Source organism: Citrus clementina, unplaced genomic scaffold (genome assembly GCF_000493195.1).
Source record: "Citrus clementina cultivar Clemenules unplaced genomic scaffold, Citrus_clementina_v1.0 scaffold_5, whole genome shotgun sequence".
Lineage (NCBI taxonomy): Eukaryota > Viridiplantae > Streptophyta > Magnoliopsida > Sapindales > Rutaceae > Citrus > Citrus x clementina.
This window is the reverse complement of record NW_006262201.1, coordinates 37,272,416-37,294,777: the sequence shown is the minus strand read 5'-3', so window position 1 is coordinate 37,294,777 and position 22,362 is coordinate 37,272,416. Positions and strand designations below refer to the sequence as shown.

The 22,362-nt window shown below is 35.2% G+C and overlaps 4 protein-coding genes across 6 annotated transcripts in view; 2 read left to right on the top strand and 2 right to left on the bottom strand.

Moving 5' to 3' along the window:
* Positions 1–435: 435 nt before the first annotated feature.
* Positions 436–2,027, bottom strand: LOC18042214. Its single transcript, XM_006434115.2, has 3 exons — positions 1,428–2,027; positions 974–1,095; positions 436–858 (listed from the first exon to the last, which is right to left on the bottom strand). The coding sequence occupies exons 1-3, from the start codon at positions 1,860–1,862 to the stop codon at positions 708–710; spliced, it is 708 nt and encodes a 235-aa protein (XP_006434178.1). The 5' UTR covers positions 1,863–2,027; the 3' UTR covers positions 436–707.
* A 4,640-nt stretch (positions 2,028–6,667) lies between these two features.
* LOC18041442 lies at positions 6,668–14,500 on the bottom strand. Of its 2 annotated transcripts, none has more exons than XM_006434114.2 (15): positions 14,058–14,500; positions 13,753–13,884; positions 12,896–13,303; positions 12,623–12,717; positions 11,904–11,994; positions 11,542–11,754; positions 10,958–11,017; positions 10,231–10,310; positions 9,800–10,086; positions 9,608–9,699; positions 9,404–9,533; positions 8,070–9,253; positions 7,646–7,923; positions 7,254–7,421; positions 6,668–7,146 (listed from the first exon to the last, which is right to left on the bottom strand). In XM_006434114.2, the coding sequence occupies exons 1-15, from the start codon at positions 14,310–14,312 to the stop codon at positions 7,005–7,007; spliced, it is 3,615 nt and encodes a 1,204-aa protein (XP_006434177.1). In that variant the 5' UTR covers positions 14,313–14,500; the 3' UTR covers positions 6,668–7,004. The 2 variants fall into 2 exon arrangements, with proteins under 2 accessions (XP_006434177.1, XP_024040077.1); XM_024184309.1 differs by having other exon boundaries at positions 11,904–11,991.
* A 2,667-nt stretch (positions 14,501–17,167) lies between these two features.
* LOC18041441 (lysM domain-containing GPI-anchored protein 1) lies at positions 17,168–19,903 on the top strand. Its single transcript, XM_006434112.2, has 5 exons — positions 17,168–17,980; positions 18,342–18,459; positions 18,574–18,735; positions 18,867–18,898; positions 19,406–19,903. Exons 1-5 carry the CDS (start codon positions 17,329–17,331, stop codon positions 19,687–19,689), a joined length of 1,248 nt encoding a protein of 415 aa, XP_006434175.1. The 5' UTR covers positions 17,168–17,328; the 3' UTR covers positions 19,690–19,903.
* Positions 19,904–20,392: 489 nt separating this feature from the next.
* LOC18041440 (general transcription and DNA repair factor IIH subunit TFB4) overlaps positions 20,393–22,362 on the top strand; it is a 4,509-nt gene continuing 2,539 nt past the window's right edge. The window contains exons 1-6 of one of the 2 annotated variants that reach the window (XM_006434111.2): positions 20,393–20,672; positions 20,770–20,858; positions 20,976–21,246; positions 21,532–21,578; positions 21,989–22,026; positions 22,106–22,151. In XM_006434111.2, coding sequence (XP_006434174.2) covers positions 20,642–20,672; positions 20,770–20,858; positions 20,976–21,246; positions 21,532–21,578; positions 21,989–22,026; positions 22,106–22,151 — 522 coding nt within the window. In that variant the 5' untranslated portion in view covers positions 20,393–20,641. The remainder of the gene's footprint in view (positions 20,673–20,769; positions 20,859–20,975; positions 21,247–21,531; positions 21,579–21,988; positions 22,027–22,105; positions 22,152–22,362) is intronic. The other variant, XM_024184047.1, reaches the window with a different exon arrangement.

Sequence of the window (22,362 nt, the reverse complement as noted above, 5' to 3'; positions counted from 1 at the left end):
TCTTTAAGACATTTTGATTCACCAAACATGGGATATAATAAAAGAGAGAGATGACAAGATTTGTTTCAATTCTTTCAAATAGTCGAAATCCTAAGCCTTCCCACTGCCAAAAATGCCCTTAGCTTTTAACTAGTGAAATTTGAATCCCTCCTTGTGTTTGGGATATGCCTCGGGAATTGCGATTTTAGATTTTCGACGCCAAAAGTTCCTCACTTATCTTCAATGGTATTGAACCAAAACCAATGTCACTATGATTTATGAACGCATTATGATATACTTTTAATATACCTAAGCATTTTGTAACATGTGTTGGAAGAAAAGCATTAGTGGTACTCTTTTTAAGATCACAGAACTTGGTTTATGCTTCTTTCTCAAAAAGGAAAAAAAATCAAAAGGAAAAAAGAAAAAAGAAAAAAAGAGAAAGAATACGCCAAATATTGAAACAGGGAATGTTTATTAGCTTCAATTTCGTTCACTGCCGCATAACTCTAGATTTTAGGTAGAAAGAGGGAGATGGGAATACATACTGGTTCATTCATACAGAGGAACCAATTGAAGACCTAGAGAGTTAGTCGTTATTGAGATTAATTAGATTAGATACTAATAAAATATCGCAGACTCAAGCTTATATATGCTGCTCACATGCTTTATAATTAGATCTAATAAGGAGTAATAATATAATCTAATAATTAATATAGTCCAAGGCTCTAAGCCAAGAGCCAGAAATTCTTCTGCCATCTGGTGCTGATAATGTAACCACCCATGCCTTTGCTCTGCTTCCTCACTCCAACAGTCAAGCAATCTGCTTTTTTTATGCACTGATCCACAAATTCTTCACTGCTGCTGGTTCCACAGAAGCTGCAAAAGCAAAAACAAAACAACCCAACATATAATTAATCAAGAGATCAAAAGGAGAGAGAGTGAGATCTGACGGTGAAGATTGCATGATGGGGTTTACTTAAAATTTACCCACCAGTTGATGAATGCAGAGGGTTTCTTTTGACCCAGAACCAGCACAGAAACCTCTAGCTTTTTCACTTGGCTCATCACCGTGCCCAGCTTTGGTCCTTGAATCACTAGTGCTTCCACTTCCACCTGAAACATTGTCCCCCCAACAACAAGAAAATTAAACACAGGAGACAGAAATGTGTGCATGCATGCCTGCCTGCCCTCTCTTTTCCCAGAAAAATCCAAGTGATGAAAAGAAAATTAACTACTTGAAGAGAGACAAAAAAGAAAAAAAAAAGTATACGAAAAAATCACATTCTTTCTTTTTGTGAAGAATGTTAATGGCTTCTCTCTAAACACTCAAAAGGAAAAGCGAAAGATCAAATGGGATCTAAATCTAATTAACAATAAGATTAAGAATGTAAAACAAGTACGCTCTTTTGAACAATGTAGGATCTGTGAAACACCAAATTGTATACCTCAGGCTTGCAAGCTTTACAGAGTGAGCCAAGAGAGTTAGCTAGGTAAGGACCGCAAGCAGAGGAGTCATGGTGAGAGGTGTTGGGTTTAGGAGGAGGAACGACGTGAAGCAGAGTGAGCAAATCACCCTTGTTGGTGACATGGGTAAGTGCCCACATCATTGCATGCTTTGAATGTGAAGTTTGGTCAACCACTACCATCACTCTCTTCCTCATTACAAGCCCTCCATTTTCGCCGCCGCCGTAAATGTTGTTAAGCCCTTCCATTTGCCGCTGCAAGCTTCCCTCACAGTCGTAGATGCTTCCAGCACCGCCGCTGCAGCCACCGTAGTAGTTGTTGTTGCTGCTGCCGCCACTAGTACCCCACCTCCAAGATGTTGATCCCCAAGCTTCTCTTCCACTTAGTTGCCTTAGAAATGAAACTGAACTTGGCATTTTAATTTGTCGGCAAAATGCCAAATTTTGTGCTGTATATATGAACAGAGCTTGAATAGGCTAATAATTGTCCACCATATAACAGAGAGAATCACTTCAAGGAATAGTCTCTGGAGAGAGATAAAGAGAAATGGTGGGGTGCTTAGTGATGTTGTGAGTTTTAATATTGAGTCGGTCAGGAAATAAAAGAAGTTTGGTGTCTGATGGAAAATAAATTAATTCATAAAATAGGAAAAAAGAAAGAGGTAGTATAACGTTATGGTCCCCAATAGTTTAATTATTAATCAAATAAGTACATAATGTTCTATTGGATTAAATAGGTCCCTATATGCTATATGACATATGCTATTTAAATGATTGGGACACTCTGTAGCGTTAAATTTACATGCTCTTAATTTATAATCACCAAAATTTAAAATAGTGAGAGTCTAAGGGCCAACTCAGAAATATTGTAACTTTTAAAATAATTGTTGTTAGCTGTGCTGTAAAAATAATCAGTTGTGAAAATAATCAGTTAAGTATTTTGTAAATTTTGTTTTAAGAAATACTGTGAGTTTTGAAAGTAGTTATAAATGTTTGGTAAATTTTATTGTTAAACTGTTGAAAGAAAATAAATTACTAAAATGTATATAATGTAAGATAAAATTTACTGATTCATAAAAAAACATGTACATACAATATTTTTAATTGTCTACTAAAATAATTTTAACTAAAAATAAAATCTATAATATATTGATTTTAATTTTTTATTCTTTTGTCTTAAAACAATTGATAATCAAATTTATAATCTAGTGAAACAAATTTAATAATAATTTGACCAACAAATTAATATTGATGAATTAATATTGATGAATTATAACAAAAATTTATTGAAAATTGATTTTATTTTCAATTTGAATAAGGATAATTTTGGGTTTAGGTAATAATTTTAAGAATATTTATGGAATTGTATTAAAGAATGAAATTGATTCTCAAAATCAGAATATAAAAGTTATTCATTCTCTGCTTTTTAAAACAGTTGTAGGAGGAATTAATTTTAACAAAAGTGGTTTTGATTTTTTTTTTATCAAATACTAAAATTAACTTTTAAATTTTCAAAATCACTTTTAAACTTTTCAAAAACAATCCCAAACAAACCCATAGTTATTTAGATGGATTGTGGATCTATTTAGTTTAAGAGTTATATTGGGAATACAATCTATCGCACAAAAGAAATTAAAAAAATTGTGAGACATGTGCGAGGATAATATGCAGAAACTGAGAAACCCATCAGTTTGTTTTTCTATTATTTTTGTTGATTTAAATGACAAGTTGCGTCTGTATTTGAGAAAAAGTAAGAACTTAGAGGCCTGGATGTTATTACCCCAAAGATAAGTGCCAACTGAATTGAAGGTAAGTTAAGAGGAGAGAAAGACAAAAAGGAGATGATGAATGGGGGAGGTGATGATGCAAAGGCATGATCAGTTATCATCTTTTGTGCAGGTTGCAGTCACGGGAATCACTGCCTACTCCTGTAGCTTTATCGATATCATCTCTGTCTAGATGATGCTTAACAATGGCTACTCTACATGCAACGGACAGCATGGTCAGTTTTTGATGATGAAAGAGGAGATTCCTTTTCTTTGTACTACATCTTCTCAAATCTAATCATCAGATTCTGTATGTGGGCGATCTGATACTTTATGAAATGTTCATTACATTTATTTAATAAATAACCCATTATGGTATGTAGTTATCATGCCATATGGGCATGCTGTATATGTGCACATGATATCTAGTGGAGTGGTCCATGTATGGAATGGGATTATCAAGAGTGAAGTCATTCAACTTGCAGCGCCATTTATGTGAAAACTACGAACCAGTCATCACTTTTTTGATGCAAAATTCATATTGATGGATATCATGGTGTAATCCAAACTCTCTAGTCTCCTTGTGATGACTTTAGCAAATTTCCATAAATGGGCATTTTACTCTATGCATGGTCCATCCAGCTGCTATCTCTGCTTTGAGACTCTTCAAAAGCAGACCCAAGTGAAAGAAAGAAAGTAAAGGAACTCAAGTTTGGTATTCTAAGTAGACAAAAAAAATACACCAATGGGCCTTTGGTCCAATGGGAGAAGCCTTGCACTTACAATATTGAGTGCAAGGGTTCGAGCCTCCATAAGAGCATTATAGAGGTTAGTTTCAGTTCTTCCTCAATTATCAATTAATTGAGTGGAGACATTCTCTCCCTTACGAAATGTGAGTGGAGCAGACACCCCTCGAATATTAGAGATGGTTTAAAATATCTGGGCATATACTTCAGTGTGTCAATGTATGATGGTGGTCCCAGTTATATAGTATGATTGTAAATATTAATTGTAATGTCTGATCATATACTTCAGTGTGTCAATGTATGATGGTGGTCCCAGTTATATAGTATGATTGTAAATATTAATTGTAATATCTGATGTAATGTCAGTAATATCTGTGTATAACAGACTTTAAAAAAAAAAAAGTAGACAAAAATACGATGGCCTAGACTTTTAAAAGTAAATTCACCCAACATATGAGAGCGTGAGCAAATGCACAAAATTAATCAAACAACGTTGTATAATAATAATAATAGTGTCACTTACTGTAATAATATAAGCAAAATCAATCAATATATCATTAATTGGTTTAAAAATTGGTACAAGATGAAGTCATTCGAAAACGATGAATCAAACTAGATAGATTCATGGAGATTGGAGCGCAATGGAATGGACTAAGAGAATTCTAAACCAATATCGGAATTAATTAAACTTGAAAATATAGCCACAGAGAACTGGATTGGTTAGGTTCGTTCGTGTTACCTCGTTGAAATACAGATAGTAAATTTGGAAAAAGTGAAATAAAATAGTAAATCGAAAGCGGTAAGAAGTAATAATGGGGGACTGGTGGGTGGGGCTTCTGCATTGCTTCTTCATTCGTTCATCAGAGATTCAGACCACAGTAAAGAATCCTGATCTGACAGACAGCCTATAATTACTTGTTATTTTTTAATTTTTTTGAAAATAATAATTATTTATTAATTAGAAAATGCAAAAAAAAACAAGAAACCAAAAAAAAAAAAGTACGGAGGGGAAATGTCAGAATTGGGGCCCTCGTGAATTGGGCTTTCTTGGGGTTAATCGAGTCAGATAGTCGTACTTCCAAATAATTGCTCCCGAGTTAATCGCTGAGGCTGACCCATCATTAAAATTACAACAATACCCTCCCGTTGTCCTCCTTTTTCTCCGTTTATTTTTATTTAAATTATATTAATAACCAAAGCTTATAGTTATAGGATCACAAATTATCAATTATATATATGTAAAAAAATTTAACCAAAAAAAATAGCATGGATGAGCTGATTTTGAGTATAGTTAAGACATTCACTAAACAACCATAAATTCTTTCTAGAAAATTATTAACGATTTAACATGAAAATTACAAATTTCACTACCAAATGAATCCTACATCATATAGTCTCTCCTTTATACTGAAGTTATTATTATTATTATTGAGACAACTAAAAATTGGGATGTGAATTTTGAGACTACCAATTGAAAATTTTATGTTTGATTTTAATTTTGTCAACGCGTCTGTCAATGTAAAGTTTTCCTTGGTAAAATCACACATTAAATTCGCCTCATTTTCAAGCTAAAAGTCCACTTTCATAATCATATAATGCAGAAAAAGAAGTAAATGTCAATAAATTGTTAAAAAGATGCCACAGCAATACCATTACTACACTTCAATTTGTGGTCTCAAAGACTCCACCATAGTCCGTATAAAAAAATTAAAGCGTTCGCTATTCGATAACACGACGCTGCAGCGTTTCAAAAATTTAATAAACATTTACTGCGTGGTGGTACTAATGTACCTGCCACGAGTAGAGACCATGTTGTTTTCACTTGCATTATGTGTTGAGTCTTGCAGATAGCTTTTGTGACGCTACAACGCTACAAATTAACGCGCTGAAAGTTGAGGAGAGAAAAATCCTTTGTTTTTAACCCCCCAAAAATGATTCAAGAGCTCAGTCACACGGATCTCCATCTTTCCCACTGCTGATTGATAAGGCTTCACAAGCCAAAATCTGAGGCGTCACGGCATCGCCTCACCTGTGACACCTGCAAGTGCAAGCCACTTCCCTTTCTTGTTTAAAATTACATTACATCAGGTCCTGGAATTCCGTGCAGACTCGAGCAAAAGGCCACTAAACTGCAAATTTCTCGACAGTCTTTTTGAAACTTAAAAAGCCAAAGAGGGAATTGAATAGGGACGAATTAGCATTCACCGGCAGCTTTTCTTTTCCTTTTGTAACTATTATAATCTCGTGAATAGTGGAACCCCAACTCAACCAATGAAAGTAGCCGAAGAACAAATCCATTGCTGACATCAAAATCGATGGCCGGTGCAGTGGCTAATAATAATATAATTTGTTTTTGTTTTCACCGATGCCGTGGACCCATCTTCTTTCTTTCTCTTGTTTTATCATAATGGTCAAAACCGAAACGAAACCCCTCGACTAATACGATATATGGTTTGGTTTGACAGGTTTGTGATTAATTTTCTCACGTGTTACATTCGTTTCACAGCTCATATTGCATGTAATAGTATACATGTTGCGTACTTGCTTTTCAACTAATTACTATTAAGTAGTTACGTTAACGTGGTGGTGGTCTGACAATTTGATCGTATTTGAGTCGTTATGGACCTAAATATGGTCAAGCAATTACTTGCATCATGTGAAGAAATTACCCCCAAAATATATTCAACCTTAGGAAGCATAATAACCCATACGCGTTTATTGCATTTGAGGCCATTCCCTCTTGCATCATGAACTCTATTTATTTTTTTTTCTTTTGGAAACAATTTCAATTGGCTTTCAATGCTAGAATATACAACAATACAATGGGTGCACTAATCTTTACAACGAGTTAAATGAAAGTGAGATGGAATCACATCCTAGATTAGCTAAAAAATGTAGCCACTCCAGGCAAACTCTTCATATTGATGGCCAATTTTCCAATACTAGCTATATGCATTTCTTTATTCTCTTGACAATTCTACCGAGCCAAGAAAATTGTTAGTAAAATTGAGAAGGTTAGTAAGTCTACTCAGTTTAAGTTAGCTTTCTCATATCACTCTCCATCTGAAAGCACTATCCTCTGATTGGGATGAACCCTTCCCGTATGAGTTAGATTGAACCAACACTGAGATATCCTCAGGGGACAACATTAAAGCACCGGTACTCAAGTAGTGCCCAGAACCTCGACTCCTGCATAAGAAAATTGTGCAAATAAATTGACGACCAACCATAGTGGATGGGCAAGAATGATTTATTAAAAAGTCACTGAATACCAAGCAGATATTACAAGGGCATACCTCCTTTTCTTTGTATTGTTGCTACTTTCTGTCAAACGGAAAGATTCAGATCTTAAAATGCAGCCCAGTGAAGAAAGGTATTCGTGAAATGCATAACCTTTCAATGCCAAGTAAGATCTTGAAGGAACTAGGGACTTAACTCTATTGAAAAGACCTGACTTCATCTCCCTAAAATGCAAACAGCCAGAGTAAAAACATGCATGGTTAATCAATGAAATTACTACAAGGAAATATATGCGGAAAGTCAAGTGTCATTTTGGATGAAAAAATTTATTAGCAAGAGGGTTAAGCAAAAACCCAATATTTGTTCCACAATTTATCCAATTCAATATTTTCAAATCATCCTATACACACAATGAGCATGACGAGCAAGAAATTTGAGGAATTCTTACCGTTCTAACAGTATGTTACTCACAGTAAGTGAGATCCCAGTTGTTTCTTGGTCCTGCTCGCATAATTTACCAGATTTCATATTATTTGTGCAAGCCAGTATCTCCCAGGACAAGTCTGTCTTTGTATTGGAACCCATATTTGATCCTTTATTGGAAATGTCTTTTGCATATATGGAGAATCCATGTTGGACAATTGAGGAAGTCAGCTGCAACTGCTCATCACGCCAGGCGCATGCATCCAAATCCTCATGAGGAAACATCGGCAGTTCCAAAAAGTCCTGCAGAAGTACATATTCATTATCCTGGACTATGCAAGGGGAAAAAAAAAAGAAGTAAAAGAAAGGTCCTCAATAGCAATACATGTAAGTGCATGTAAGCTCATGCATGAGTGTGTGTGCGCGTGCATCTAAAAGATAAAACTCACTGGAGATTGACACTTAGAAAGCAACAGATCAGCCTCTGAAATTAGATCGCACATTCCATGAGTAAGTTTTATGATTTGAAAAGCATTCGGCTTTTCTAAGGTTGCATACTGCCTCAGGTCTGTGTTTCCATCACGGAGTTTCCTCCATGAGTCTCTCACTAAATCAATGGCTTCCTGGGACCTAAGCTCCTCCATGGGTTTGGATCTCCTCTTAAAATCCATACGGCTACACTCATCCATCAATTGATACACTCTTGGTATGGTCTCCACATGTTCATTTTGAGAATCTTCCACCTCCTCCATGTGAGATGATTCTGCAATAACAGCACAAAATTTTTCCAACATGTCAGGATTTCTATGCATTTCGAGCATAGAATTATTGTCTGCTCCAACTGGTGGAAGGTTGAGATCAAACTCATTGGCCACAGAAACTTCTACAGCCTCAGCAACACAACCACAGCACTCTTTTCCAGATAACAACTCTGCCCCATTATCAATGTCAGTCTCTGGAACAAACGATGATTCTGGCACACAGGATATATCAACTGATACATATGTACCTATTTGTAAGTCATTTGCTACTTCTGAACAAAGATAATGGCTTCCCTCCAATTTTTCTTTTAAAGGATAATGTAACTTGTCAATTGGTGGATTTTTGCAGTTTTGTGCATTTGAAAAGTGGGAAGGAAACCTACTATGATTTTCAGAAAGAAATTTACTGTTAATATCCCTCTCTGCAACAGGAGATTTATTTCGGATGAGCTCATCTTCAGAATCTGATGATGCAACTACTTTGAATTTTCTCCTATTGTTTTTCCGGGAGAATGAAACTGGGGTGTGAGGGAGATTGGAAATCTCACATTCATTACCCAAAGGATCCTCAAGTTCATTGTTAGTGTGAACAGAGGAATTCATGTTTAACATTTCTTCCTTTTTGGCCTCCACACTATCTGCTGGGTTATTGTGCATGTCTTGATTACTTGGCATTTCATCATGCCCTTCCCCCTCACTTAACTCCCTCAAGGTTGAATTTTCTTCCATCAAAGACAATGATTTCATAATCTCTTTGACAACTAGCTCAGATAACTGAGATGGGAAACCCCAAGGGATTTTCTTGGGAAGCATATGATGCCCAGCATCTGGATCAAATAGCTCTGGAACATATAGTTTCTGCAATTTTTTATCTGCAAAGTGAAAAGCTAATGTTAAAACACTAAGAGGTTCTAGAGAAAACATAATGGTTGTGAGTTAGGAAAAACAACTATGCATGCAAATTGTAGAAACAACAGTATCAAAAAAATTACTGAACATGCGTCATGTATTGTGTGATTAACCTTTTCCATATCCTTTATTCTGGCACCAGAACTGAAGGTGCATAATGGTTTTCCGAATATCTGCCCGACAACTTTCAATTAATTGCACTAGAAGATGCTGCTGCAATTCAACTTTCTCTGCCGCACAAATCTACAGCATAAAAGAATGAATTTAAATTCCATAATTTGAAAGGAGAGCCAAGAACTAGAATCACATTCACTTACCATTTGTAAATGGGAAAGCAGGTCCTTTGGCATAGGCATTGTGAATGAAACCTCTAGCCTGTCCAAACTGTCTGGTAGAGTGATATTGTTACCTAGGCATTACCACAGAACAATGCTCAACAAAATGAAGCTACGTGTAGCTGATAAAAGAACTAGTGACACAAAAAAAAAAAATTAACGAGAACATCTTACTATTGCTAGTCAATATGACAGGCCCTTTTGCCTTTTCAGCAATTTGTTGTATGCCAGCAATAAAACCACGGTCTTCAGGAAAAAAGACGTCCACATCTTCAATGAGAATTAAGGGTTTAACATGATTATCTGATTTTCCCATCACTCCATGAGAATTTTCATCATCTGGTATGTGTATCACTTCGACCACCTCATCATCAGCATGCTGTGCTGCTTCACAGAGAGATGCAGTATAGGAAGATTTCATGATATTCTTGTTCGGTGAATCCCGAGGGTTTCCTATTGACCTGGAAGAAATATACTGCATAATGTCAACTAGATGATTAAGTTCTTAATGCTTGATCTTCTGATGGCCACAAAATAATACCCAATAGATACAACAGAAAGAATAAAAAATTACAAGCATCAGTATCATATACAAAGTGGCAAACCTTTTAAGGCAATTGGATTCCAAAGCCCCTCCAAATTTCTGCTTCACAATTGTTCCTTGTCGACAATCTGATGCATTATTCTTTGGTACACAGTTCATCACACTCAATTAGCATTTCATTTAATTCTAATTTTCATAACAACAAACTATCATAGTTCAGTAGTTATCCTTTTCTCTCTCTCTCTCTTTTTTTTTTTTTTGGGCCAAAACATTGCCAGTCATATGGTAGGAAAGAAGGATCAGTTATCAGTAATAAAAGGGGCCCAGAGTCAAACCATGTGCAAGGTTTCACTTTGTTTGGTCAGGAAATAAAGGGACCATATTTTATTAGCTTAGGAATTTAGTTCATTTCATAGTACGTAGAAATTTTCCCCCCTCTGCTGAGCAAGATCCTCCAAAATATAAGTCACATTCTGAAAATCATTCTATCTTTTAGATAGCATCTTAGTTTCTTGTTATCTAGAAAAAAAGGCTCAAAATATATATCACCGATTGTGTTTTTTCCTGTTGCTGTGTTCTTTGTGCTAAAAGGAATCTCACTGCTAGTTATTCGCAAGGTAGCAATCACAACATCCACTACGCACCTAAAAGGATACTGCTATGTTCAACTTGTCTTTCTATAGGTAATTAATTTGATCTCAACAAAAGAAATCAATCAATGTCAATAAGAAAGTTGGTAAAACAGAACTATGAACTGGTTAACAATAACAATATTAATTTAATAGCACCTCCAGCACTTTAAATCCCCTCTCATTTGCACAAGCGTGGATAGCTGCAGATTTCCCACTCTGCAACAAGAGAAACATACTATTAACTTCCGATATAAATCAAATCATTTAGTCTGATTGAAATACTAATTTGACACTCCATTACAGAAAGCCATTTCAAGAATATAAAGAGGATGTGTAAACATAGAAAGGCAGCAGCACACTGTCAATGCACGTAAAACTTAGACAAAAAGGTGACAGGATGCACTAGAAATATTTGATGGGTGTGGTCCAGATGCTATTTGAGGCATAAACATGCAAATGGACAAACATTAGCTGAAAGTGATTCATATGTTGAAAATTTCGCAAGCTCGTGACATTTGTGAGCATCAATAAAGCAATTTCTTGAAACCTAAATAAAAAAATAAGACAAAATCCAGTAGATGAAAGAAAGCTGAAGAAGCACCTATCATAACATACAGAAAAAAAAAATTGATATTTTATTCAGAATGCAATAATGACAGTTCCTATTATAAGTTCGCAACAAAAAACAGTTCAATACAAACTTTAAAGTGATTTTTAACAAAAATATATATAGTACATACCCCAATAGGCCCTGTAACTAAAAGAACATTCTTCAGGCTATCCCCTTCATCTATATTTTCTGAATCCGAGTCAGTTAAATAACAGTCATGATTATCATCTGGCGCACTGCACTTCTCACTACCAGAGGAATACTTGAATGCTCGAACATCTCTTTCATGCCAAATATGCAGCCATTCACTGATAAATTTTACTGATTCACTATTCCCACATACCTGTGGGAAGTTGTTGCCAAAGGAACAAATCACAGGAGGGAAATAAAAGGCATGCATAATATAATTCTTGAGATTGTGTACTTTATCTAGCATCAGTAGATCAGAAAATATATGTTTCATATAAAAGAAGTTTATTCGAACTCGCTGACCTCCGTGGCATTTTTTGGCCGGTACTTGTCTGTCCATAAGCTATCCCCAGGCCGATGAGCACAACCATTGTAGTATGACATCATCCTGCTACTGCAGCAAAATTGTACATGGATAAAACTTTAACGTATAAAACTTGCTAAAAATACAATAAAGCTTGTGTACAATATTGAACACATTATCAATCAGAAAAAAATACAACTTGAGACAAGTACCAAGAATTAGGAAGGCAATTGTATATCCATACATATCATTTGTAAAAAAGGAAAGAAAAAGCATTCATCTTTACCACCAAGCAGTGTTGGCAACAAAAAATTGGCAAAAATTATATTGGCCGATTTTATACACAAACTCCATGATGAAAGTCAAAGATGGAGGAACAAGACCATGTACTCAATCTAAAATAAGAATTTACTAGTTTTTTGTAGTTTTCTTCTTTTGAATTATTTTGTTTCACATTTACAATTTTCCTAAGTAAAAGACACTGAAATTCAACAGGCCCAAAAACAGCAACGCATTTTTTAAGATCTATGGCAAACACTTGCAAAAGAATCCTCGTAATTCTCAAGCCATGACAAGGTTTCTGTGTAAAGAAAAGAACAATATTAAAAGCATTCTTCTCACTAACCAAATAGTAACATTGACACACTGTAAAGTATTTGCATGGTCAAGATAAATTAACAGACATATTGACAGTAAGTTTGTTATATAAAATCCCAACCTTTCCTGAACAGAAATACTTTTTTCTTCAACTTCAGATTTTTTCATAGATACCGCATGCTTGGGAAAATGAGTAACTTGCTCCAGCTGATGGTCCTGCACTCAAAATCTCAACATGACTAGGAAAGTACCCAAAAAAAACAAGAGGCCAACAGGAAATCCTTTTGAAAATGAAGTCTGAAAAAGAGATAAAACAGAAAAAGGAAAAATATGTATTTAAACTACGATGCTGTCATAAGACCACATACGAGTTGTTGGAGAACTTGGAGCATACCTCTTGACCATCAACTAACAGAACAGAGACTTCTGATGGGTTTTCATTCAAATGTTCTTCACAATGACAATGATCTAAAGATGCATTACTAGGATATGGAACACATGAAAACTTATCAAGTTTCAAAGACTCAACAGAGCCATCAAAAGCTGATGAGATTATGCCCTCCAAACAATTTCTATTGTCAACATTGTCCTCATAGAACGTCCAATTACTCCAATCAATAGACACAACTTCATCCTGACTCCTGTCAAATACATGAATAGGACTAACAGTATTGCTTTTATCCTTTATTCCACTTGAACAACAATTACTATCTACTTCTTTCCCATTCTGATTTTTCTTTTCTGCTTTCCATGATGAGAAAAAAGGATGCAATTGCTTTCCTGTGAACATCCGTGAATATTCCTGATCAAAGATGGTAACAAATGTTAATGGCAAGTATTATATTCACAGGCCACATCTGTACCAAAAACCTCATATGATAGAGCCAGGCCTAACTTGCAGAAATTCACACAATGGTACTAAGACATTATTATTGCATGAAGGTGTCTTGAGTGAAGTGACAATTAATATAGAACTACCACATGACTAACAAAATGATGTGATAAAGGAGATGATATTATTAACATTTACCAAAACAATTATCACATCAATCAACATGAAAATTTTTGCATAAATTTAAGGAGTCAAATCACTCTTTCCAAAGCTACAATAATGAAATTGCAGATACCTTAGACATTCATACACACGTGGAAATTTGATCAATATCCAACCAAAGGAGCTAAATAAAATAATAATAATACAAAAATAAACAAACTCGAGAAAACAAATCAAATCAGAGCACAGTTACTGACCTCAGCCTTCAATTTTGCTTCTAATCTTAAATTAGGGATGGATGGAGGAGGTGCATCTTCACTCTCCACTGAATCTTTCAATATTTTCCCATTTTTCTTGGGCGTCTTGTTCCTTGGTGACCTCTCTTTTAACTGTAAACGTACGGTAAATTTAGAGATAAATAAAATTTTCTTAGGCACCATATCCCCTCTCCAGCACAAATTATAATATATTTCAGTAATTCCAACAGTTAAACAATAATTTGAATTAATCAAAATTAACCCAATTAATAGGAACTTAATGTGTAACTCAATATCAAAATTGCCTTATTGGGTTCTTTCGTCACCGGAGGCGTTGTCTTTCCCTTGCGTTTTCTAGTCTTCTTGCCTTGACTTCCACAGCAGGAGTCTTGATCGTCTTCATTATCACCGTTGACTTCGCAGTCCTTATCCGCATTGTGATCTCCAACCTTGGATTCAGTTTCTCGCAGTTTCTGCTGGAACAGCGTCGACTGAACCAGCCTCCGCCTTACACTTTTCTTCTCCGGCGTCAGCTCGTCTTTCTCGGCTAGTTTGCCCATTCAATTAGATTAATTTGATAAATTAGGTTTTTAGAGATTTAGGGTTTTTGATTGATTTGGGATTTTTTTTCCTTTATTTTCCCCCTCTTTTCTTAGTGGAGAGAGTGATGTGTGTCGAACAAAACGTGATCTGAAGGGAGAGAATTATGGAGGGAATTAGGATTTTTGTTCCCGCCTTAAGATGGAAAAGTTCGTAACTTGTAACCTGACGGTAACTTTTTACTGATTTTTACTGTTACACTGAAACTTTTATGGAGTCCGTATTTACGTAGGAATCGGAGCGACCGGTACCGTGAATTTGAATTCTACCTTTTCCCGCCTTGTATTGGGCCTGAGTTTTACTGTTTTACTGCCAAATTTGGTATCTCACACTTTAAAAATTTATCCATGAGCATAATGTGATACACATTAAAACTTTTTTATAATCATAACATTTTGACCAGAATTATTTTATTATTATGAGGAGATAATAATTTAATAAAATACAATTATAAAACTATTGTTTTGATTTAGTTATTTTTAGTGCAAGTGATATAGATAAAGTGCACTCTATTAATAAGTAATGTTAGGAATATAAATATTTAAGTTCCAACTAATATAATGTTCATCAATTGAATAGTATAATAGAGTAATAAGTAATTTTACATTTATTATCCAGTAAATAAGTGACATGTAATACTAATACTCAAATATTGAGATATCTATTATTATTCCTACATTAATAATTAATTAACTAAGCATGTCAAATTCAATACATACACCTGGTAAAACTATGTAGTGTTGAGAATAACTCTTATTCTTTGGTGACCTCTCTTATAAATCTAATTTTTTACATTCTCTTTAATATTTTTCTCTCAATGCAAATTCTACAAGCATTGTATAATGATTTCGTAAATTGTAAAAAATTTGTACAATGATTTGGTAACTACTTTAAACAATGAATTATTGTGCGAAACAACTTTTGAAAAAAATATTTTTTTATATTGTTAACCTTTAATATAATATAGCATTTTTTTTACAACATTCAACAAATTATTACTATGTGAAGGTAAATTTCTTTAGATAGAATATGAAAAAATTATAATTTATTATAATCTGGAATTTGTTTTTATTTATAATTAGTCAGAATCAGGGTTATAATTTTTTTTTTATTACACGAAAACTATTCTTATATAAAGTATTATTACGAAGAGATTTTATTGTAATCATAATCATAGATAAATTTGGTGCGTTCCACATGTTACTATTTGTGCGAGTAACTTTTATGCATGGTAAAAATATGATGGAAGACAGTTAAAGAGCTCAACTATTCAATTTTTGCTCGAACAATAATAATTAAACTCACATAAAATAGTTCATGATTAAAATATTACGTCTATGATGGGGCGATGAGGGAATAACTGCAACCCATTTTCTTTTAGGTATTTATTCGTGAGAATGAGCTTACTTTTTCTATACTGACGAGCTTCAAATGTGGACTACGTAGATACATGCATGTTCGTGCGAATAACTAAATAATTACGAATTATTTTACTTTTTCTAAAAATATATAACTAAATTATACTACCGTGATCATTTTTATCGTTCTAATTTTTTATTAAATAACACCGATAGGAATTTTAAACTAATATTATTAGGGTTTTGCTGAGTTACAATTAATATAATTTACAATCCACTTAAAATATAAACTTTTCTAAATAGATATTTGTTCGGTTGTTAGTGAGTGCTTTTATTAAAAATTATAAAATTACTTTAGTAGATAAATGTTTTAAAGTTATGTTATGAAAAAATGAAATAAGATTTTTAAATAAGTAAAATATATTTTAATATTTATAAAAAAATTTAATCTCTACTGTAAAAAAATTCAAAATTTGAGCTTTTATTAGTAGAAGCAAAATAACTTATTTAATTTTTAAAAGTTTTATCAAAAAAGAGAAACAAATAACAACAATAAATTTGATAAAAATTTATGAGATTAAATAAACACTTATAACTATTATAAGTTAACAAAACCTATTAATTAGTAGGGTTCGACTATATTGGAACAGCTCTATCTTAGAGTATGTATTAATGACCACACGATTAAAATTATAATATATTTTTTATTATTTATCACTTTATATATTATTGTAATTTGTGTTCAACCTTGGAGCAGCTCCAAAATAGTCATTGCCTAATTAATATTACAGGTCCAGCTATGTTGCAACTGTGGTATTTTACCATAATTACTTTCAGTCATTGGATCCAATCAATACAACTGTAGATTTAATGACTGATTCTTAATTACAACTATAGTAGCATACTACAGTTTTAACATAATTTTGCCCTAATATTACTTAGTGTGTGTATTAGTGTATGTATTGAACTCCTGAGATGCGGGGGTGGGAATTATTGTGGGTACCGGCCATTGACGCCCAACGCCAAGTGCAGCAGCCAAGTCACGTTATATTGCAACTCACGCGCTGTCGCCTCGCGTGGGTTATCTGGTGATGTCCGAAACAACAAGAAAAACCCGAAATTCTTTGCCTCCTCGCCTGAAAAGAAACCGAAATAGAAGCAAGTGGGGTACAATTAGATGCTCCCAAATATGAAAAAGCAAACAACCAATCACCAAAATACCCCTGTCTCAACTTAAGTAGCAGAAAACGACAAAAATAAATTATATTAACCGAATATTTACGTTATTTGTGACAAATAAACATTATTTCGCTCATATATAACAAAATGGATGATGCATAAAATATTCTCATCTCATCGCATTCACAACGACACCGTTCAGACCTCGGACCAGCCAACATCAATTTGCAAAAGCAAATGATAAAAGAAAAAACGAAAAGGACAAATTAGTCCAATTAAAAAGCAATGTTACAGTCTACAGTCTCGAAGATCGAGAATCTGACTAATGTCTGCAACACAGTTGTCTCCTCCCTCAAACTCGGCTCACTCTCAAAACTTTCCCCTTCCCTCCTTACACACTCCAAAACCCTAACCTGAAGTTAACAACAACTCACCAACAATGCCCAAAACCCTACTCTATCTCCTGCTCCTCTTCAGCAATGCAGCAATGGTACTGGTGACGCCCAAGTCAACAATCGAGCCCTGCTCCAATTCCGACTCCTGCAGCGCATTGCTCGGCTACACTCTTTACACCGACCTCAAAGTCTCCGAAGTGGGCTCCCTCTTCAACGTCGACCCCGTCTCCATCCTCACCGCCAACGCCATCGACATTTCCTACCCGGACGTGGAGAACCACATCCTCCCTTCTCAGCTCTTTCTCAGGATCCCCGTCACCTGCGCCTGCGTCGACGGGATTCGCAAGTCCGTTTCCACCCACTACAAGACTCGCCCTTCGGACACGCTTACCTCGATTTCGAACCAGGTCTACGCGGGTTTGGTCTCTGCTGATCAGTTGAGGGAGGCTAATGATATACAGGACCCGGATGTTTTGGACGTTGGGGATAATTTGCTTGTGCCGTTGCCTTGTACCTGTTTTAATGGCACGGATAATTCGTTGCCGGCTGTTTACTTGAGTTATGTTGTGAAAGATGTGGACACGCTTGCGGGAATTGCGGCTAGGTATAGGACTACGCTTACTGATTTGATGAATGTTAATGCTATGGGAAGTACTGCTGTCAAGGCTGGTGATATTCTTGCTGTTCCATTGCCAGGTACATACTTTATTTTTTTTTTCTTTTTTTGGTGTCATGGCAATTTGTGTTGCTGATGCTGAATTTGAACTTTATTGTAAAATATGCGAGCGATTATCTGTGAATTGATAATTATTTTCAGTTGCGATGTTTCAAGACTCAAAGCTAGTGCCCTCTTATTATTTTGTGTTAAAATGTCCATATAAGTTATACAATTTTTTCAGCTCTAGTTACAAAATATTGTCAGTTTTTTTATATGATGATTTGAGATCATCCTAGCTAAAGCATATATGATGACTATTTGTATTAGCTTAAAATAATTTATTTATGATGGTTTTGCTTGATATGAGTTGTTTTAGTTTACATTTTTCTTGTATTGCAGCCTGTGCAACTAATTTTCCTAGATATGCTTTGGATCATGGATTGATTGTACCAAATGGGAGCTACGCAATCACAGCAAGCCACTGTGTGCAATGCAGTTGTGGGCCAGGGAATCTCAAGTAAATAAGTAGTCTTGCTTCCATTTTAGTTTAAGCATAATTGCTTTCTTCTTTTTGCCCTCTCTTGCTTGTAATAGTCTGGTGCTAATCAGTTGCGGTATCTGTCTTGTACAGTTTGTACTGCATGCCTGCTTCATTGGCAGTTTCTTGCTCAAGCATGCAATGTAAAAATAGTAACCTCATGCTTGGGAATGTTACCACTCAACGGAGTAGTGCTGGGTGTAATGTCACTTCGTGTAGTTATGGTGGTTTTGTCAATGGCACCATTGTCACTATGTAAGTTATTTCTTCCCAACTTCTTGCTTTGTTGATTTTATTCTGAATTATGATTCTGGTTAGTTAGTTCTGGCTGATGGTTGAACTCTTTAATCTTTGTGGGGTTTTTTTTTTTTGTATTTAACCTACAGGTTGTCTACATCTCTTCAACCTCGATGTCCAGGTAAATTTTGTCAAATATTTTGTTTATCTAGCTTTTAGAAGGTTCGTGAAAATCTAAGATTCACTCTTTGGGGTTCTTTCTTTCACTTCTTTTGCATAGTCAATGATACCAAAAAAAATAAATAAATAAATTTAAAAAAAATCAAAGACTGCGGTAGATGCTTTCTCAATTTTCTTGAGTAATGATGGTATTGTTTTTGCATGTAATAGTTGTTATGGCATGCCTGTGTTCTCCTGGCTCGCTAAACACCTGCTCTGCTTTTGGTAGGATGTAGACTGAACAGTTTCCAAAAAGTAAATATATAAACACGAATGCGTTAGGAACGCAATAGATTGTCTACGTTTATGCATTATCTCCACTGTTCAGCTGATATTCCCGACAATTGCATGATGGGCCAATAAGTTTAAATGATGACATCTGTGGTTACAATTTCATTTCCTTGCACAATCCTGTAATGTCTCATAATTTTCTTCTCACTTTTGTTGGTGACATTTGGAAATGATGCAGGACCCCAGCAATTTCCTCCTCTTATAGCTCCACCATCATCAGTAACCAGAGATTCCACATATGCTCCATCACCTGCCCCGCAGTCAGATGGAGCTGGTCCAGCTGGAGCAACAACCCCCAAGTCTTCTGTGGTGCCATCATCTGGGTCAATCCCTGGTTTGCCCCCTGCAAGCGGTCCTAGCGGGAGTGTTTCTTCTGCTTGCTCCTTAACAAATTCATTATCCACTTTTCCCCCTGCATTCATGTTGTATTTGTTTGTCAAGTTCATCGTCTCTATTTCATAGTAATTTTGATTCTCACCTGTGTGCCTGGATGGTGTGTTTTTTGCCAGTGTGGTTGCTTGGTTTTTTGACCAGTTCCACATATCTGTTGTATGTAACCTGTCTATTTATGGCTATGTTAAAACAGTCCGCGAACCAGAGGATTCTTTTCCACTTGCATCTTGTATTTTTCTTCTAATCATTTGCTTAATTATGAAATGAGAGGGCATATTGTCAGTTTCCCTTGTTATCACTATATGGATTTTGATTTTTGAGTGGTTGCCCGGGGCTCGTTGCCTTCGGGGATGCTTATGATTGTGGTTACAGCAATTGCACAATTCTTTGATCACTTCATGTACTCTCTGTAATTACGGTGTATTCAGACATTTCTCTGGGTTTGCTGCAATATTTCCATAATTTAAACTTTTAAGCAAAGGCTTTATAGCACAACTTATTTAAATATATTGATCAACTTCAATTAGTGAAATATACAACCATAGAAGATAAATTCACCCAAATCAATTAGTGAAATATACAACCGTAGAAGATAAATTCACCCAAATGGTCAAGTTTCATGTTCATTTTCCTTTGCATACATTGATAGAAGAGAACACACCTATCATGAACGGCTGGAAACGCGAAAAGGAGAAATAAAAGCAATAAAATGACAAAAATGCCCTTAACATGTTAAAATATTTAAAACATTTATGTGTATGTGTGTGCGCGCACATCCAGAATCTTTAATTAAATTAATTCCAAACAAAAGCAAAGACGTTATGGTCTTGTGGAGAATTGAGTAGTGATCAGTGGGTAAAGTGGCGCCGGCGGTAACTTCTGGTTTCGGCGGTGGTGATCGGTGAAATTGGAAGGCAGAAGAGTTGTAATTTTCTTTCAATTTTAGTTTAGAAGTTACAATCTTACCCTTTTTTGTTAGGCTCTCTTAATTAAGTCTAAGTTCACTGTATGTAAAAGATTCATGGCTTCAGCTCCCTCAAAGCTCTACTCAGGTCTCTCTCTCACTTTCTCTTAGTATATAAAGTCACTTGTTCGTTTATTTATAATTATACAATGCTATTAATATTTGATTGTGTTGTGAGTTCGCAGATGATGTTAGCCTTGTGGTCGTGTTACTAGACACAAACCCCTTCTTCTGGAGCTCTTCTTCTTTATCCTTCTCTCAATTTCTCACTCATGTAAGCCCTAATTTTCTCTATTTTTTTTTTATTTTCTTAAACTAATTCAACTATTTTTAGTTACTATTTAATTATTTATTTCATTGTAAGTTCATTGTAATTATTTAATTTTAACAGGTTCTTGCGTTTTTGAATGCAATATTGACTCTAAATCAGCTTAACCAAGTTGTGGTTATTGCCACTGGGTATAATTCGTGTGACTATGTCTATGATTCGTCCTCAACGGGCAATCAGAGTGTTGGAAATGGTAGAATGCCCTCTTTATGTGCGACTTTGTTGCAAAATTTGGAGGAGTTTATGAATAAAGATGAGCAACTTGGTAAACAAGAGCCAGAGGGGAGGATTGCTTGTTCCTTGTTGTCGGGCTCCTTATCCATGGCTCTTTGTTGTATCCTTTGTTGATTTGTTCGTGTGTTCAGTTGTGGGAGCTGAATGGCTTTATTGTATGTTATGTACCACTTGTTTTTGCCATAGTTTTTAAAATGGGTCATCTTAATAGATAAATTGAACTCATTAACACAAATGATTCTGCATGTGTCTTTGGTGTTGATGATAGATGTTCTTGCTGTGAGATATTGACATGGGTTTGCATATGAAATTAGTGAAGAGAAGGATACAACATGACTTTGTTGAAATTAACTTTCCAGATTGTTTGATTTAATTCTACAAATAGACATACAGAGAGTTTTCCGTTCGGGATTGCTCCATCCGCAACCTCGAGTGAGTATCTATTGAAATTACCGATCTTCTGGCTTTGATAAGTTTAATTTGTTTTACATCTATTGAGAAATCTATCATAAGTTGCCATATTTAGTTAGTTCTCTGATATAGTATGAATATCTGAGGTATTATCCTTGTTTTGGAAATATGATCTGGTGCGTGCCGTTGCACACAATTATGTGCTCGACGGGCCACACGTCACGATTTCATTGGCTGGACCTGATCACAGCTCCCTTTTTCTCTATGCAATGGCTGTGGCTGTTAACCTTTGGCTGTGTTGCAGTCTTTCTTTTCATTTATTTTTCTTGCCTCATTTTGTTTACTTCTTTGAAACCTGCACAACTTTATTCTTGTGACTTCTACTTTACACAAAATATGTTTGTAATAACGGTTCTAATATATGAGAGCAGATTTTATGCTTGCAGGGATCCCCAGATGGACCTGAACAGTACGTTCTTTATGATAGTTTGAACAGTTTCCTTTGGTTTTGCATTGACTTCCACACTGAAAGATTTTCTTCTTTTCAGATATGTTGCAATCATGAATGCAATATTCTCTGCCCAACGCTCTATGGTACTTAATGTTGCATTTTGCATTTTTCAGTTATTTATGCTATAGTTATCTTTACGTTTATCTTCTTAATTTCTATTCTGTTTGCTACTGTTGCCTGATTAAGTTCGCCCTTTTGGGGGGGGGGGGGGGGGGGGGGGGGAAACCCCCTTTTAAATTTTTTTTTTGGGGAAAAAAAATTTCCAAAACCTTTTTGAAATTTTTAACGTTTAAG

Coding starts and splice junctions, on each gene's coding strand:
- LOC18042214 (XM_006434115.2), bottom strand. CDS start 1,862: ATGCCAAGTTCAGTTTCATTTCTAAGGCAACTAAGTGGAAGAGAAGCT. Junction 1,096..1,427: donor GTAAAGCTTGCAAGCCTGAG/GTATACAATTTG, acceptor ACAATGTTTCAG/GTGGAAGTGGAAGCACTAGT. Junction 859..973: donor CCCTCTGCATTCATCAACTG/GTGGGTAAATTT, acceptor TTGCTTTTGCAG/CTTCTGTGGAACCAGCAGCA.
- LOC18041442 (XM_006434114.2), bottom strand. CDS start 14,312: ATGGGCAAACTAGCCGAGAAAGACGAGCTGACGCCGGAGAAGAAAAGT. Junction 13,885..14,057: donor TGACGAAAGAACCCAATAAG/GCAATTTTGATA, acceptor GTACGTTTACAG/TTAAAAGAGAGGTCACCAAG. Junction 9,534..9,607: donor TGCTTTCCCATTTACAAATG/GTAAGTGAATGT, acceptor TTTATGCTGTAG/ATTTGTGCGGCAGAGAAAGT.
- LOC18041441 (XM_006434112.2), top strand. CDS start 17,329: ATGCCCAAAACCCTACTCTATCTCCTGCTCCTCTTCAGCAATGCAGCA. Junction 18,460..18,573: donor TGTGGGCCAGGGAATCTCAA/GTAAATAAGTAG, acceptor TGTCTTGTACAG/TTTGTACTGCATGCCTGCTT. Junction 18,899..19,405: donor TCTTCAACCTCGATGTCCAG/GTAAATTTTGTC, acceptor GAAATGATGCAG/GACCCCAGCAATTTCCTCCT.